Consider the following 19,092-nt stretch of genomic DNA (forward strand, 5'->3'; position numbering starts at 1 on the left):
TAATAAATGTTAGTGTTGTTGCTGGAAAGTTTGAGCTCTTGTTCTTAGGTTAACAATTTAATTAAGAGAAATACAGTTTATTTTTAGACTTTCATGTTCAAAGGCTTTAATCATAATGACAAAATAATAGCATAGAAATGAGAACTATTTAGACACCTAGATTCACATGCTTGAATATGTGTTTTTTGTTTGCTTTTGTGTGTGTGTGTGTGTGTGTGTGTGTGTGTGTGTGCTTCAGGTGGAACCTAGGTAGGGCTTTTCACATGCTAATAAGCACAAACTCCACCACCGAGCTATATCCTGGGCCCCATTTGCTCTTATGTATTTTGTCATTAATGCAGTGAAAAAATATTTACAGTTAAACACTCCTATGCCTAAATATGGTTGAGCTTCCTGTTGAGTTGCTTCCATATGTGTGGACACTTACTTTACCTAGTGGATGTAATGTAAAAGAAAAAAAAATTTATGAATATTAAGTTCAAGATCTCTGAGATGGACCTATATCCTATCACTATTTTCATTTGCTTTTATTCTTTTAAGTTAACTTGTGGAGGTAGTGAAAGAAATTACTATTATAATGTTGACTGCAAGAAGACTTTTGCTTCTTGTAATGTCAGAATAAAACCCACTACTGGAGGATGCCTTTTGAGAAAACAAGTATAAAAGCCTCCACCTAATACAAAAAGCATCTGAAAGCATCTGAGAATATACAGGAGCAGATAGCTCTGGCGTGGAATACACGGTTGGAGGAGGAGAGGAGGGGAACTTTCAAGAAGTAGCTTTGCTTTTTCACTGATCTTTTGCATCAGGTTAAGTACGTTGCACACTGGGGACTGGGTGGAAAAATAGCAGTCTTTCTGGCCAGAGAAACTAGAAAACTGAAACCAGGTAACCCTAACAAGTGAAGATAGGAGAAGAATCCCAGAGGGAGAAGAGGGGGAGGAAGGTATCCTTAAATTTTGTGCAGCACATTTCTGACTAACCTTTGAACTAAACCTGAATATAGCAGACGCTGAATACCTGAGCTAAAGTTAAGAAATCCCAACTGGGATTGAAGCTGCCACCCAAGAAACAGTTTAAAATTCAAGTCAAGCCAAGCCAAGATATTTGTTTACTAAAAGAAAAGAAGTAACACTCATTGGAGAAAAATAGTCCAGGCATTTCACAGTAACATTTACACTATTCAGGGTACAATCCAAAATTACCCTACATGTTAATAATCATGAAAATGGAACATATCCCAAGAGGAAAGAAAATCAGATAAGGCTTATCCCAGGGTGGATGAGGTACTGGAAATAGCAGATAAGAATTTTAAAGATGCTCTTACAGTATCCTTAATGAAACAAAATGATACTCTCTCAGAAGGGAAAAAAATAGGGAAATCACACAAAACCAATGAAAAAGAACTATATGGAAGTTCTAAAAATGGAAAACAATGCATAGAATACAAAAGTTCACTGGATGGATTCAACAGTTGAATAAAAATGCAGAGGAAGAAGCATGTGAACTTGAAGAATGTAAAAGATAATGGGATAGAAAAATATTTGAAAAATTAAGACCAGAATTTCCCAAATTGATGAAGAAGAGAAATTTACAAATAAGAGATAACTCAGAGAATAGCAGACAGAATGAACCCAGAGAAATCTGTATAAGATACATCACTGGGAAAATGTTGAAAGCCAAAGGTGAAGAGCAGTGAGAGAAGGATCCATTTCAATCAGAGGAGCCCGTGAGTCACTGCACTGCGGCTGCCCTGGAGGCTGAGAGAGAATGTAGTACTAGAAAAAGAGAACAAGCCTGTTAATCAGAAATCATCCATCAAAGGACTCTCCCTTTAGGAATAGCGGGGACTCCGGAATTAGCAATGATGGTAGCACAACCTTGTGAATGTATTAAAAACCACTGAATCGTATGCTTTTAAAGGGTAGATGTATGGCATGTGAATTACACATCAGTGAAAATTTTAATGGGGGCTGGGGTTGTGGCTTAGTGGTAGAGCACTTGCCTAGCATATGCGAGGCACTGGGTTTGATCCTTAGCACGTAAAAATAAATAAATAAGGGTATTTTTCAAAAGTTTAAAACTTTAATGAAGGTAAATAAAGACTTTTTCGGATAAAAGAAATATCAGAGAATTTATCACCTATACTATAAGAAAAGTCAAAGGAAGTTCTTCAAGGTTAAGGCGAAGTGATAACAGATGAAATTTTGGGTCCCAGAAAAGAATGATCATCAAATATGGCAAATATGTGAGCAGATACAAGAGTCTCTCTCTTCCCTTTTCTTAATTTCTTTGCAAATCATATCATATAAACAAAACTTCTTGTAGAAGTCCCAAACAGTATGTTACAACTAGTAATAACATAAGCAGGTTGTACCCCTGTCTCTCACCAGTTACAAATATCAGCTCAAAATGGCTCAAAGACTTAAATCTGAGACCAAAAACCACGAAACAACTAGAAGAAAACAGGAGAAACATTTCAGGATATTGGCCTGGGCAAGGACTTTTTGGCTATATCTCTAGTGTGCAAGCTACAAAAGCAAAAGTTGACAAATGGAGTTGTACCAAACTAAGAAGCTTCTGTAAGGCAAAGGGAACGTCAGCAGAGTGACGAGATTACCTATGGAATGGGAGAAAATATTGGCAAGCTGTAGATCTGACAAGGGGTGAATTTCCAGTGTGGATACAGAATTCAGACAACTTGGCAGCTAAAATCATCATTATCTGTCTCCCAGATTTTTAATTCTAGAAGTTCTTGTTTGAGTCTAATTCTCTTAAAGTTGCAGTCAGTTCCATAGCATTAATTTCTGACACACTATGCTGATTAGCATGCATCGGGCACTGTGTGAATTTATTTAATCCTCATTACAACTTTGTGAGGTAGGTGTTATTTTGTTTTCTATCATTTTAATATAGTCATTTAAAAATATACAATTTGAAAGAATTGTCTATTGAATACCCTTAAACTCATGACCAATTAAAATTCTGTTACATTTACTTTATGACATATCTGGTCATACCTTTATTTATCCATCAGTCCATCTTACTTTTTAAGTGCTTTTCAAAGTAAATTGCAGACATCAGTACACTTTGGGAGTAGGTATTTTTATTATCCCCATTTTATATTATTGGGAACTGAGACACAGAGAAGTAACTTATTCAAAGTCACACAGCTTTTAAGTGGTAGAACTGGGACTTGGATCAAGTCTTTGTGTGTGTGTGTTGCAGAGGATTGAACCCAGGGCCTCACACATGCTAGGCAAGCACTCTACCACTGGGCTACATTCCTACCCCTGGATCCAGCCTTAACCATTTCCACAGAATGATAGTTCACATAATATTTATAATATTGCCATAAGTAGGAATCTTATCATCAGATAAGTTTACAAATGCAGTATCTCGGTCTTGAAGATGTGTGGTACAGAATCTGTGACATTTAGCAGTAAGGAAAGTATTTAACTTTGTTAAGGTCAGCCATTTCCAGATTGACTCCCCCAGAGTCCTCAGCTCCCCACACTTCCCCAAACACAGCACCTGTGAACCTCTCATTGATAGGACCAGAATTCAGTGGAATGTACTGTGGAAAGTGCTCATTATAAGATACCTAGTCTAGTTTGTGGAGCATAGAATATGTTTTTGGAGAATTTATATTTTTAAGCATAGTCCTTGAACTTGAGAGGTAATGGAATCTTAGTGTGCAGTGAGACCAGTGCTTGCTTTTCAAAGGTGAGGGAGCTGAGACGCTGTGTGTGTGCAGGTGACAGTGCACCTGACTTGTGCCCATATTCTTAGTGGCAGAAGTGGACCTAGAACCCAAGCTAGACTTTAGGATGGCGTTTGGATGCTCAGTAAATATTTGCTGAATAAATAAATATATCTTCTAAATCTGTCAAATTTTCTTTTTAGTATATATGTATTAGAATTTTTATTTATTTTCAGATTATATTGGTCCTAGAGAGTCTACTAATACTTTATGTTAACTTTTGGTACAAGCATCTAGTTCATTGAAATGTAAAACACAAAATTGTACAAAACATAATATGCCACTTAACAAGTAAATTATACAGTGATCCCTGTTTTAATCACCCAGGCCAAGAAGTAGAACTTTACTGGTAGATCAGAAGCCCCCATGGGCCCTGTCCTGTTGCTGAGCCCCTTAATTATTTCTCTTTCTATCTCTCTTTTTAGCTAATTTAACAGGACATGCAGAGAAGGTGGGGATTGAAAATTTTGAGCTACTGAAGGTTCTGGGAACTGGAGGTAAGTTGTAACTTTATTCCTTCTATTTTTTTTTAAGTAAGGAAAAAAGATCACTTGTTATTCCTACGACATAGAATTGATATCCCAGTGCAGAATCAGTGAAAATTTTAGAAGCCTGTGGAATCTGACAGACAGGACAAGGAAGGATTATGAACAGATCACTCACAAAAGAAATAAAAAGGCAAAAATTTCAAGAATTAAAGAATCTCTTTTCTTGGTGTTGGGAATATAAATTAGTTCAACCTTTACACAGAAGTCAGTATTTTAAAAAATCACTAACACTTACAGAGAGCTTATTACATGCCAACTACTCTGTGAAGTGCCTTATATTGATTGACTTATTTAGTCTTGACTCAGTGCTGCTGATACTCAACATACATCATTTATAGTAATGAAAAACCCAAGCCCCTTTAGAAACCCAACAGTAGGGGAGTGAATAAATGGAACATGGACTCGTATGCTCTGTCATCTATAGAATAGGATTGAAACTATCTATACTTACTAACATTTTGGAAAGCTCTCCAAAAAGCCGTAAGTTAAAAAGTAGGCTACCAGAAAGAAAGTACAATATCCCATTTCCATAATTAAATAAATGTCTGTATTTATATATGTAGAAAAATAGGGATAAAGACCAAAATGGTAGCAGTGGTGGGCTCTGGGCGGCAATGTTGTTTCTGCTTTACACGTGCCTCTGCCTGCCTCTGCTCTGCTACTCAGGAGTCAGGCTCTGTGGTTGAAGAGATCCGCATCTCTTGAAGAGCCCTGCAGTCATGTCCTGCTGTCGATGTTTGGACTTCTTAGTGATTCGGGGGCCAGGCAGGCACATTTTCGTGGTGCACTGGGCCCTGCCAGCTGCGTGGCTGCCCTTGTCTGCATGTGACCTTTCCCTTCAGCTCTGCCATCACCACCACCCTGAGAGCTGGGTATTCTCACTCTTCTTCCTTCAGTGGAATTGAAGAGGAGGCTCTTAGTTCTCTGTTTCCATCCTTAGCAGACCAAGGGCCCTATCTGTGGAAGGAGCCAGAGGGCCTCAAAGGACAGAGTGATGTTTTTCTTCCCCATTGAAGGTCAGCGTCACCCTCTCAGGGACTTCAGTACTTTGTTAGACTCCCAGGCCCTGACGATGGACTTCAGTTGTTTTTTGAAGAATACTGTCCACACCTTCCAAAACGGCAAACCTTCACGCAGGAGACAGGGCCTTTCTCCTAGGCCCCCGCTGTCAGTCCCGCCACTGCTCTAGCCTCATGCATAGGCTTAAGTTCGGCGGTCTTTTGGTTCCTTTCATGCCTAGGGTCTTGCTGCCTGAGATCTTCATGAACCTCCTGAGCAGTCAGCATGTTGTGTAGAGCCAGCTCTACAGCTGCCCGTGAACGATCCCTAAAGTAAGTGCCTTGGTAGAAAGAGCGATGTACCTGTCAACTTGGAGATTTTTCTAGTGCATCTTACCTTTGGATCATTCACAAAGGTGTATTTAAAAACAAAATTAAACAAATGAACAGGCATCCAGGAGCGGTGGTACACACCTATAATCCCAGCTGCCTGAAAGGCTGCACAGAGGACCACAGGTTTGCAGCCTGCCTGGGCAACTTAGTGAGGTCCTGCCTCTAAATAAATCTTTTAAAGAAGACTAGGATATAGTGCAGTGATTCGTGCTCACCTAGCTGGTACAAAGCGCTGGGTTCAATCCCTAGCACTACAAAAAACAACAAAACCATAAAACAAGTAGCCCCACTACTCTCTAGCCCTAAGAAGTAATGATTTCAAATATAACAAAATAATGTTTTTCATGTCTACCTTTGTTTTCTATTTTCAAAGGCAGCATCTTCTCCCAGGGGAAAGAAAGTTACAGACCCGTGGTAACTCATTTCCCTTAAAAGTAGTATTTGTGATATCTTGTCAAAAGCTTTACGTGTCAGTTTATATTCACACTGTGTTTTATTTGCATGAGTTTTGTTTTTGTTTTTGTAACAAATTTATTGAGATTTAATTCACATATCATATAGTTCATCCATTTAAAGTATTTGATTCAGTGGGTTTATAGTCATAGAATTGTACAGTCATCACCAAAACTAATTTTATAAGTTTTTAAAATTATTACTATTATTATTTGATTCATTGTACACAAATGGGGTACAACTTTCATTTCGCTGATTGCACACAAAGTAGAGTCTCACCATTTGTGTACTCATACACATACATAGGGTAATGTTTGTCTCATTCTATTGTCTTGCCTTCCCCCGCCCCCTCTCCACCCCTCATTTCCCTCTACACAATCCATCCTTCCTCCATTCTTCCCTTACTCCCTCCCCACTCACCCTCGTTGTGTATCATCATCCACTTTTCAGAGAAATCATTCAGTCTTTGGTTTTTGGGGATTGATTTATTTCACTTAGCATGATATTCTCCAGCTCCATCCATTTACCTGCAAATGCCGTAATTTTATTCTTCTTTATGACTGAATAATATTCCATTGTGTATATAGACCACAGTTTCTTTATGCATTCATCTATTGAAGAGCATCTAGGAATTAGACCAGAGACCCTACACCAAAGAGAAGAAAAAGTAGACCCAATCTTCATCATGTCGTCTTAGGACCAGACTTCCTTAACATGACTCCCAAAGCACAAGAAATAAAAGCAGGAATCAATAAATGGGATAAGGGCTGGGGAGATAGCTCAGCTGGTAGAGTGCTTGCCTCGCAAGCACAAGGGCCTGAGTTTGATCCCCAGTACCGCAAAATAAATAAATAAATAAAATAAATGGGATAGATTCAAACTAAAAAGCTTTTTTATAACAGTTTTGAACCCTTTAGCTGTTACTTCCCAAGGTCGCCATCCTCCCTACTACTAAATAGGTATGAACCTACCTTCCATACCTATATTTTTGCCTATTCTGGACCTTTCCTTCAAGTGGAATCATTCAGTATGTGGTATTTTTATTATGTAACACATTCCCCAGATTCGTAATGCTGCAGTAGGTATCAGTACTGCATTCCTTTTATGGATGAATTTTTTGTTGTCTGAATATACAACATTTTTTTGTTTTTCTACTCAGTTGATAAAAATTTGGGTATTGCCACTTTTTAGCTGTTATTTATAAATCCCGCTATCAACATTCATATACAGTGTTTTGGGTGCACATGTTTTCATTTCTTATGGGTATATAACTATGAGTAAATTGCTGGTTCAGATGGTAACCAAGTAGCTGCACCATTTCACATTCGTACCAGTAATATATGAGGATTCTAGTTTCTCCACATCCTTCTCAGTACTTCTTACTGGATATGAAAAGGCTTAGGTGAATTCTTAAGACTACAATTCATTAATGCTACTTGTCCTGCTTAAAGATTAAACTGTACAGGTCAACTTACTTGTTTTCCATTTTCAGGTGTTTTACAAGGAGTTGTGCACATTTTAAATATTTTGAGTTCCAGATTATATAAATTCCCTCTCAAATTTATTTCAGCTTGAATTAATTCTTCATATGAGACCGTTCATCTCATCCTTCTTTTTACCACATTTGGTTTAACAATTGGGGAGACAGTAAGAAATCTGTGCCAAAAATATTGCTTATGTAATAAATTATAATCTATATTGCCTGGAGCATTTGTAGTTTTTTGGTGTTTAGAGAACCTTCCAGCTAAATTGGGATTCTAGTACCAGAGCAGCTAGCAACCCTAATGGGAAATGAAGGGGGCTGAGTGTGGTGTTCACAGTGTGCTTTTCACAGGAGACTTCTTTTACTCAGCTTTATGCCTAGTTGTCCAACCCCTGACCAAGGAGTCCCTTATGAGAAACTTGTTTATCCTGGCAGATGACATGTGGACTTTGTTTGACCCATGTCTGGTTTATGCCTACCTGAGCATTTGCTGGTGCTCAGAGCCCCATCTTATGTTCTCCTGGGCATTATGGGGAAAACTTGGTGGGATAGCTCCTAGTTCTTTAGATGGAAGGTACAATTGGCTGCCAAGGCAAAACAAAAATTCACTAAACTTGGCATACTTTTTCCATTGGAATTTATCACTAATTGAGTAATATAAATCACCAGGAAAATAGGATAGAATAGAAATTTTCTTAATGAGTAAATTCTCAGGAGTAGTGCCTCATACATAGTAGTCACTCAGTGAATATTGAATGAACGGATGAATGAGTACTTTTATCCCATACAGGACAAGATTTCTATGAAGATCCTTGAATTTTGAGAGCAAAGTACTGTTTTTTTTTTTTTTTTTTAAATGTTTACTTTGTCTTTGTGTGATCTGGAGATTAGAACTTATATTTTTTTCCATATTGAAGTGTTAGAAATGTTGTCAGTTCTTATTTTTTTTTTACAAAAGTAAAACTTAGTAAAAACATCATCACAATTAACCATATGCAGCTACTGTTTACATAGTTTTACTGCTGCTTTTATTAATGATTTTATTTTTAAAATAGATTTATAGCAGTTTCTTTAAAAATAAATTTTAAAAGTTTAGACTGATATGTTTTATTCTACATATGGTTAAAGTCATACAGTATTTAGTCAATGGTAGTAGATTGACTTCTTTGCAGAAAAATAGGGTATCTATTAAACTTTCTCAAGTACACTGTGAAAATGTAATATTAACCAGTTTGCATAATTTAATTCTATAGCATGTAACTAGAACCATGAAACTAATTCTGTTCCTCGGTTTAGTATTTATAGCACTGTATTCCAAATTCAGAAGTAGTTAGTTTCACCTTCTGGTTAGATGACAGCTTAGATATCTTAGAAAACCCCTTTGATTATCATACCCCTAAGGTGTTAGATAAAATATCTTTAAAGAAAGAAACAAAAATCTCCTCACTGTATAGATCTAACACATAGATCAGCTGGCAGGAATAAGAAAAAGGTGGGAATTGTTCTGGGGAAATATGCCATTCAGTTAGGAGTAGTTCTGTGGGTCTACCATTTTCATGCTTGATATGGGACACAACATCTAAGACTCCCAAGTGGTAGAGATAACTATTGTTCATTAAAGACAAAATGAAAGCAAGCATGGTGGCATATGCCTGTAATTCCAGCTATTCAGGAGACTGAGGCAGGAGGATTGCAACTTTGAGGCCAGCCTGGGTAACTTAGCAAGATCCTGTCTCTAGTCCTTTTTGGAGATTTCTTTTTTTTTTTTTTTTTTTTTTTTTTTTGAGTCTCCAAAAAGGACTGGAGATGTAGCTCAGTGGTAATGCACTTGATTTAGTCAGCTTTTTCACTGCTGCGACTGAAGGACTATAGGAAGAAAATACTTAATGATGGGATGGGGGGAATCTCTTGCTAGAAAAGTTGGATAGAGAGGAAACTTTTCTACCTCAGCGTTTGTTCTGGGTGAAGGAAACAGATAAATAAAAGCCTTTCCTGAGTATTTACAACTATAAGTCAGGTATCATGCAGGTCTGCAGCTTGCATATGTATTCACATCTGTGTGATTAAAAACAAAGTAAAACAAAAAACTCAAGAATGTACGGATTTAGCTTAAGGTAGTTCTGCATTGGTATTGTTCCCAGGTGTGTCACAAAAGCAAATACGAATCCTCTCTGTAGGAATTAATTCTTACCAAGACCTTAAAAAAGTATCAAAGTTTTTTAGATAGTCCTTACTTTCAAAAATTGGCAAACACTCAGGATGGAAGGCATTATGGATGAAAAGGGTGGAAATAAAGGAGAATTAGATCCAAAGAGGTCATTGAAATGATTTGATATGAAATGATAATTTTTATGTTTATTTTTATTAACTTGAAAAATTAACATAATTGTGTATATTTCTGGGCTACAGTGTAATGTTTTGATCTATGTATATATTGAATAAAAATTTACTCAAGCTAATTAACTAATGTAGTCCTTACCTCACCAACTTACCATTTTCTTATGGTGGGAATGTTGCAAATCTATTCTTTTAGAAAACTTGAACCATATAATATATTATAATTGATCATCATCACTATATAGTACAGTAGATGACTGAAACTTATTCCCTCCACTCTAATTGAAACTTTATATCCTTTAATTAACTTCTCAAAGAGATTCAATGGTAATATTAAGAGAAAGACATGCTTAAACAAACTAGACAGATTTTACAGAAAAGGTCTGTTCACTGCACAGATGAACCCAGTACTACTTGAATGGCCAATACTACTTCTGTATGTGAAAATAAAATAATGCAAATTATAACAAAGGATGGTTCCCTAGCAGATGAGGTATAGCTAAAGAGAGAATTAGTGGATTGGAAGATAGATTTGAGGAAAATATACAGAACATAGGATAAAGGACAAAGGGATGATATATATAAAAGAAAAGTTTAAACATAGATGGTAGAGAATGTAACATTTGTCTAATAAGAGTCCTAAAAAGAACTAACAAAATGAGGAGAGGCACTATTCAAAGGTATAACAGCTGAGCATTCATTAATTAGTTTAATCAACATATGAATTCACTGATTTATGAAATACATCAACTCCTAGGTAGATAAGTAAAAATAAGTTCTTATGTAGATACATCAGAGAGAAACTGATAAACACAAGAGATGTAGAAATACCTCAAAAGAAGCCAAAAAGTAAAGACTTATTTGTAGAAGAACAGTGATTCAACAATGTTGACAACAGTTGTAACTGTTGACTTTTCAGTAACAGCCATGGGAGCTGTAGAAGAGTGGAATAATATCTATGAAATACTCAGAGAAATAACTGTTGATCTGGAATTGTATGCCCTACAAAACTACTCCCATAAGTGAGGGCAAAGTAGACATTTTCAGATACTCAAAAACTGAGTGTGGGGGCTCGGGTTGTGGCTCAGTGGTAGAGCACTCACCTAGCATGTGTGAGGCCCTGGATTTGATCCTCAGCACCACATAAAAACAAAATAAAGGTATTGTGTCCACCTACAACTAATATAAATATATATATTATATATATATATATAATATACAACTAATATAAATATATATATTTTATATATATATAAAACTGAGTGTATTTTCCACCAGTAAGTCCACACTAGAAAACTTTCTAAATGTACTTCTAGAGAGAAGAAAAGTGATACCAGGGATGTTTCTGGTGTATTGGTGTATTGGTGAACAAACAAAATGTAAATGGTATTAACAATGCGAAACCATAGTAATAACATCTAATTTGTGAGATTAAAAAAGGAAAACTGAAATATTGAACAAAATAGTATATAATTTGGGGAAGCGATAGGAATTAGTGTTCTGAGATACTAGCCTAACCATGTGGTATGGTTTGGATGTGAGTTGTCCCCTGAAAACTCCCGTTAATACAGGAGTATTCAGAGGCAAGATGATCAGATCATGAGAGCCAAAACCTGATGGGTCCATCCAAGTCTGAATGGATTGACTAGGTCATAGTTGTAAGAGGCGGGTCACTGGGGGTCAGGGTGTGCCCTGTAAGTGTTCTTCCTGTGTCCCCTCCCCTCCCTGCCTCTGTCTCTTCCTCTCCCCCTTCTCTCCTTCTCCCTTCCTCTCTCTCTCCCTCCTTCCTGACTCTTCCCAGAGCTGAGCAACTTTCCTCCGCTGGGTCCTTCCTCCGTGATGTGCTGCCTCAACTTGGGCCCAGAGCAATGGAGTTTACCATCTATGAACTGAGACCTCTGAGTCCGTGAACCCCAAATAAACTTTTCCTACTCTTAAGTTGTTCTTGTCAGGTGTTTTGGTCACGGTGATAAAAATACTGACTAAAACTACATGCACACAATTTTAATATGTGTAAATTTCCAAGCTAATTGAGAAAGAAATAGAAAGCCCACATAGTGCTATAACTGTTAAAATAATTTGGTCAGTTATTAAAGCTCTCCTCACTAGGAAACTACTTGGTAGAGTTTTACCAACATTAAAGTCATAGATAATTTTATTCTTCTGCAAACTTTTCCAGAGAACAGATTATTTCTTCCATCTCATTTTGAGGCTAGTGTAACCTAGATTCCAAAAACATGTAAGTACAAGGGAGGAAATTTTTATTATCAAATCTATAAAATAAAACCTGTGTGTATTTCTCTCAGCACATTTGCCTACTTTTCCTTTGAGTTGTTTGATTATAGGCCAAGACATTTTGTCAACAGTGAGTGTTGTGGTTTGGATGTGAGGTGTCTCCCAAAAGCTCATGTGTGGGACAGTGTAGCAATGTTGAGAGGTGAAAGGGTTAGATGATGAGGGCCAGACCCTCCTCAGTGGATAAGCTTATTGATGGATTAATACTTTGAAAGGTCTGCTGTACAGGGTGTTAACTGTAGGCAGGTGGAGCAAGGCTAGAGAAGGTGGGTCACGGAGGCATGCTCATGGGAATTATATCTTGGTCCTCTGGCTCCTCCTCTCCTCTCTGCTTTCTGGCCATCATGAGCTGAGCCTCTCTCCTCCGCTCCACCCTTAGGTCATGACATTCTGCCTCAGTAATGGACTGTGCTAACCATGGACTGAACCTTGAAACCATGAGTCCCAAATAAACTTTCCCTTCTCTAAGTTGTTCTTATCAGGTATTTAGGTCACAATGACGAAAGCTGACTGACACAGTGGGGCACAGTCTAGTCGTAATGGTTTTCCTGTGTGTGTCCACTTCACGCTTCTTCACTTAGCCGTAACAGGTCTGTTGTTAGCCACAGATGCCACTTTTCCTTCCCATCAGCTGACAATATGTAGCTTTTATAAGAAGATGGAATAACTAAGAAATGTCATTTATAGATATTCCTGAATTTAAAATCACAGTTTTGATGACTAAATGGAGTAGGTGGAAACTTTTATTATGAATATAATAAAATCTCAGTTTTATTCAAAAATTCATCACTAATCTTTCAGTTTCATTACCTTTTTAAGGTAATTTTTTTCAGCACTACTTAGAATAATAGAAAAGCCTCATCAGATGTCTTTATGTATGTCATGTAAGGTTTTCTTTGGCAATGAAGCTAAGAACTTTTCTGATGAGTTAATTTTACATATTGTGAACTAGAAAAAATGCTGTTTGTCAGATATTTTGAAGACTTTGTGGACTATTTGAATATGAAAGATGAAAGATTACTTTTTGATCTAATTAAATGTCTGTGATATTCGTCAACATCAAAGCAGTGCTCTCTCTTTTTCAGCTTCTTTCTTGTTTCCTTTAGACCATTAGTAATCTGTTGGTCACTTTACTCAGCTTGAAACTTTGACATACTTTTTGGCTTTTCTCTATTTTGACCTCTTTATGTTCAGTTTCTCATGAAGTTTTATAACTTTTCCATAAAAATGACCCTTGGATTCATTTTTGCACCTCTGTTCCTAGTGACATTGCTCATTTTAGCTTACGCATGGGTTATTGCTAGGGGTTTCTTAGCTGTTCTGCTTTCTGCAGGTACTCTCCTCTGTATTATGCATTTTAAACTGTTATAAATAACATGCAGCTTCTTAAGTACATCATTGTACGATTCTCTTGTTTAATAACTTGTAGTGTCTTTTTTCCAGTAACGTAGTCAAGTCCAAACTCTTGCTTGGCTTTTAGCTTCCGTCTTTTTCCTGGGCCACCCTGCTAGCCTGCCTCCTTTGTAGGCGGTTTATTTTCCTTTACTCCCTCCTATCGTGTGTGCTCTCCTCTGATGCTGTGCCTTATCGTTTCCCCTGTCTGGCGTAGTCCTCCTTTTTCCAGTTGTCCACATCCTCACCAAATTGCTTCATTCTCTGAATCGTTGCACTGAGAGCCCTTTGTAGAGATTTAGGCACCGAGTTGTTCTCTGAATTTCCCTTCGGATCTACCAGCTTTCTCCTACATTGTAAACTCTTTAAGGTGATCCGCGTATGTTTTTCCAGCCCTGTTGCCCTGCCCCCTTGCCTTAGCCCAGCACAGGGAGTGGTAAAAGTCTAACACAGATACCACTTCTGCTTCTGCCTCTAGCATTATTTTTCAGATCGATACCCCAAAGCCAAGAAATAGCTTTGGTTCCTCTTTTAGAATTCTCTCTTTCATGTGGAAGTATTTGTAGGAATCATGATTCTGTTTTCTTTTCCTGTCTTTTCTGCTGCCTTCCTTTTTCACCATTTTGTTTTCTTTGAGATAGCTGTCCAAGTGCAGTCATGCCACTTGTTAACAGGATTATGTTCTAAAAAATGTGTCCTTAGAAGATTTTGTCATCGTGTGCACATCATAGAGTGCACATATATAAACCTAGATGGGCTGGCCTCCTCCACCCTCAGACTAAATGGTGCGCCTAGCTCCTAGGCTGCCAACTGGAACAGCATGGTACTGTTCTGAGTCCTGTGGATAGATGCAGTACAACGGTATTTGCATGTTTAAATGTACCTAAACATAGAAAAGGTACTGTAAAAATACTAGATGATAGGAATTTTTCAGCTCCATTATAACCTTACAGGACCACCATCATATTTGCAATCTGTCATTGACCTAAATATTATTATACAGCTCATTATTCTTATATTCTTGTATTATCAGTAGTTCTCATATGAAGTGGAAATTGAGGATCTCAGCTAAAAGACTACTTTTTCTATGAATTTTCTTTGCTGATCATACCTGATCATGTATTTTGGAGGTGTTATGTGATCTTGTCTTACCACGATTAAAAAGAAAAACACAAATTTTGACATGTGACTGTCGGAGGGTGCAGTCAAGTTGACTTACTACACCATTTTGATGTCTTCTGCGTTGTGGGGACCTTGAGAATAGGGGATGACCTAGAATACCATGTTTGTGTCCTGACACAATCATTGCCTATCTGAGTTCCTTGAAGAAATCATATGAATTCTGTGAGCCAAGATTCCTTTGTGTCTAGGTTAGTAATACTATCTTTCAATGTTGTTGTAAGATTAATGAGATAATGGATAGGAAATACCAGTTGCTCGATAACCATCTGCCATGTTTGTTTATTCAATAGGGAACTACTTAGTAAATTTTTAACATAAATCAGAAAAACAGAATTATTTACAACTTATAAGGAGAGATTACTAGTTATTTCATATAGTTACTTACTTTGTTAGCATCTCTGGGAGTAATTTCAACTAAAGTGATATTTCTGATAAAAACTGTGAAACAGTCTTTGAAATGAGGTGTTGGTAGTTGAAATTTTATTATCATTTTTAAGAAGGTGATTTGAATGTTACCTTAAAAGTAACATATCAAATGAAAAGATCATATTTCTTATTTTTTGTTTTTTTTTCTCTTAACTACTCAACCACTTAGGTTCAGAACAATCTTGGTGTTTTATAGGTGAATAGTCTTACTGAGTAATAAAATGTTCAGATTGCTCGACACATAGTGAATACTATACTGTTGTGGTTTCGGTATGAGGTGCCCCCCAGAGCTCATGGGCGAGACAGTGCAAGAAAGCTTCAAGCTGAAATGATTACCAGGGCCTGAACCTAATCAGTGCATTCATCCTCTGCTAGGGATTAACTGGGTCTTAACTTTAGGCAAGTACCAAGTAGCTGGAGGAGGCGGGCCACTGGAGGCATGCCTTTAGGGTATATGTTCTGTCCTTGGTGAGAGAACTCTCTGCTTCCTGATTATCATACCCTGAGCCGCTTTCCTCCACTTCTACCATAAGGTTCTGCCTCATCTCAGCTTTGAGGAGTGGAGTCAGCCATCCATGGACTGAGACGTCTGAAACCGTGAGCCCCAATTGTTCCTCTAATTGTTTTTGTCAGGTCTTTTGGTCGCAGTGGCAAAAAAACTGATTAAAACATATACATTTTAGCTATTATGGTTGAAATTGAGAGGGAAAGTAACCCAGCTTCTAAAAGAGCTGACGCTGTACATTACTGAGCTCTCAGATTAGATTACTATAGAATTGAATGTCATTTCTTAATCAACGTTTAATTGTAAAACCTAAAATAAGTCCAGCCCTAGGAACAGTGACCACCAGAGGTCTTCTCAGTTTCAGGCTGGACCTTGCTGATCCATTATTCACACCACAACCAGAGCAGTCTTTCTGAAGTGCAGATTTGATCATGCCACTTTTCTATGTAAAGCTTTTCAGTTCATTCCAGTTTCTCTCAGGATTCGTTCGTTCACATGTATTGATTGGGAAGCACATGGTGTTTTGGGGGAGAGTAGTGAGTATTTTTAAAAGACACGTTACCTGCAACCCACAAATTGAAAATTGAGGTCTGGTACTCATTCATGTAGAATTACTTCTGAGTGTATAAAACCTTGGACTGCAGGTTGGCAAAGTGTAGAACTCTAAACTGCCTTGCCTATAGTAGTGTCTAATGAGCAGTATCCATCTGTGCCTAACTTGGTTCCTTGAGAAGATCACTTTTTTTTTACATGGATTTTTTTTTTTCAACTAATCAACAACAGATCTTGCAAGTTGTGGAAATGCTGATCTATCCAGTGGAGATTTTTCTTGGGCTGCTTACTCCTGCTTGAGCGTCCTCCTTGTAATGTAGTCTGTGGTATGTCTTTACTCCTTGGTCCCAGACTCTATTAAAAACAAAAAATAAAAAAACTCCCTAACAGGGTAGTCTTTGTTTGTTTAATAAATCTTTCTTTTTTTAACAGCAACTTAGACAATAATCATACAAAATAGTGAGTCTCATCATGGCGTATTTGTACCTGCCTATAACATAATTCAGTTTCACTCCCCAATGCCTCCCCTTGTCCTCCCAATTCCCCGCCTGATCTCTTTCCTCTACCCTAACAGTCTCCCTTTTTCTTTCATGAAGTCCTTTTTTTCTCCTCTTCCACACATGAGAGAAAATATTTGATAATTGACTTTGAGTCTAGCTTAATCATGTAACATGATTCTCTCTAGTTCCATCCATTTTCCTGCAAATAACAATGTGGACAAAATCAAACTCCTGTGTATATGTATCACATTTTCTTTATCCAGTCATTTGTTGATGGACACCTAGGCTGATTCTATAACTTGGCCATTGCGAATTGTGATGTGATAAAAATGGGTATGCATGTATCTCTGAAGAATGCCAACTTTATTTCTTTTGGATAAATATCAAGGAGTGGTATAGTTAGGTCATATTGTAGTTCCATTTTTAGCTTTTTGGGGCCCCTCCTTAGTGATTTCCTTAGTGGTTGCACTAATTTACATCACCACCAACAGTGGTAAGAGTTCCCTTACCCCCCACAGTCTCGCCAACATTTATTGTTATTTCTTTTCTTGATGATTACCATTCTAGGCAGAGATGGATTCTCAGTGTAGTTTAGACTTGGATTTCCCTGGATGGCTAAAGATGTTGAACATTGTTTCATACAATTTTCAGCTGTTTGTACTTCTTTTGAGATGTGTGTATTCAGTTATTAACCTATTTATGAATGGGTTATTTGGTTTTATGGTGCTGAGATTTTTGAGTTCTTTAAGTATTTTGGATACTAATCCTCTGTCAGAAGAGCAGCTGGCAAAGACTTTCTTCTCTTCTGTAGGCATCTTTTCATGCTGTTTCCTTTGCTGTGCAGAAGCTTTTTAATTGGATACCATCTCATTTATCACTTCTTGGTACTACTTCCTATTGGAACCCATTCAGTAGATGATTGCCTGTGCCTATATTGGCACAAAGAGAACAAAAGACCCAGAAGAGCCAAAGCAATCCTGAGCAAAAAGAGGCACGCTGGAGGTATCATAATACCCAGTTTCAAATTATAGTATAGAGCCATAGTAACAAAACCAGCATGGCACTGACATAAAGAAAACACACACAGATCAATGTGAAGAAGACAGACAGACTCCCACACAGGTATAGTCATCCAGATCTTGCCCTAAGTGCCAAAGACATACATAGAAGACCATCCTAATTAGCACATGGTGCTGGGAAAGCTGGATGTCTGTATGCAGAAGATGAAACTAGAACCTTGTCTCTCACCCTGTGCAAACTTCAGCCTAAAATGAATCAGAGATCTAGGCATAAGACCAGAAACTATATAGCAGACTTCTCAGATTTGTTTCTTCTGTGTAATCTTCCACTAGAGAGTGCTAGAAATTGCCCTAGGTAACTTAAACACTGCCCCTTTTTGGTGACATGGTGGAACAAACTTTGGCTGAGTCATGTAAAAAGACTTTTAAATAGTATGATGACTTAGTCATCATTTGTCATTTTATTCTTTTGTTTGGAAAGTATTCCTATTTAAAAAGTATATTTGAAAGCATATGTTCATTAAATTGTCAAATCATCATTCAGAAAATTTATAATTTTACATCTGCGCATACCCACTATGCCTTGTGCTTCAGTGTAAACCTACTGTGTTTATATAAATCCTGGAAGTTAAGTACTTGTGGTGTTTATGCTATAATCAAAAGATGATTCCATATGAAGGTATTGATATTAGCTCCCAAGTATAAACATAATTTTTATTTGTTGTTGTTGTATTAGGTCCTGTTTGCTAGAAGCAGAGGGTAGGATTTGAGTATGTGCAATTGATTGCAGGAGTGTGGCAGAAGAATGAGAGAGGGGGAACAGAATAGGCAGAGGAAGAGCCTAGGCAAGCGTGTGGTCTAAGCTGGGGTCTAGGTTCAGTCTGAACTCATGGAAGTTTTGGGCAAGAGTCAGGAAGCAGACCTTTTGTGTCCATGTTAGTCACTGGCCACAGGCTGCTTGAGTGGAGGTGAGGTAGGGAATGGTGGCATCTAACCTTCCAGGGGAGGTGGCTCCTACATACATCAGGCCCTTCTCCAAAGAAGGGAGTCACCGTGGACCATTGGCCCTCCTGGCAGCTGGGGTGTAGATGCACCATTCTGGAGAGGGGATCAGGCAGGGCACTACCAGCATCCACTACAGATGCTCATTGACTACTGCGGTTAAGACAGATGTCTAGTTAGGCAGGTAACTGGTTTGTTAAGATGTATACAAAGAATGAATTATGAATATGCTTCTTGGTCTTCC

General features: G+C 37.7%; 1 protein-coding gene across 4 annotated transcripts in view; it reads left to right on the forward strand.

Annotated features, from left to right (window-relative positions):
* RPS6KA5 (ribosomal protein S6 kinase A5) overlaps window positions 1-19,092 on the forward strand; it is a 160,741-nt gene that overhangs the window by 44,199 nt on the left and 97,450 nt on the right. For all 4 annotated transcript variants that reach the window (XM_079129551.1, XM_079129555.1, XM_079129552.1 and 1 more), the window contains exon 2: window positions 4,189-4,260. In XM_079129551.1, the coding sequence (XP_078985677.1) occupies window positions 4,189-4,260 (72 nt within the window). The remainder of the gene's footprint in view (window positions 1-4,188; window positions 4,261-19,092) is intronic.

Source organism: Sciurus vulgaris (genome assembly GCF_902686455.1).
Source record: "Sciurus vulgaris genome assembly, chromosome: 2".
NCBI classification, from domain to species: Eukaryota; Metazoa; Chordata; class Mammalia; order Rodentia; family Sciuridae; genus Sciurus; species Sciurus vulgaris.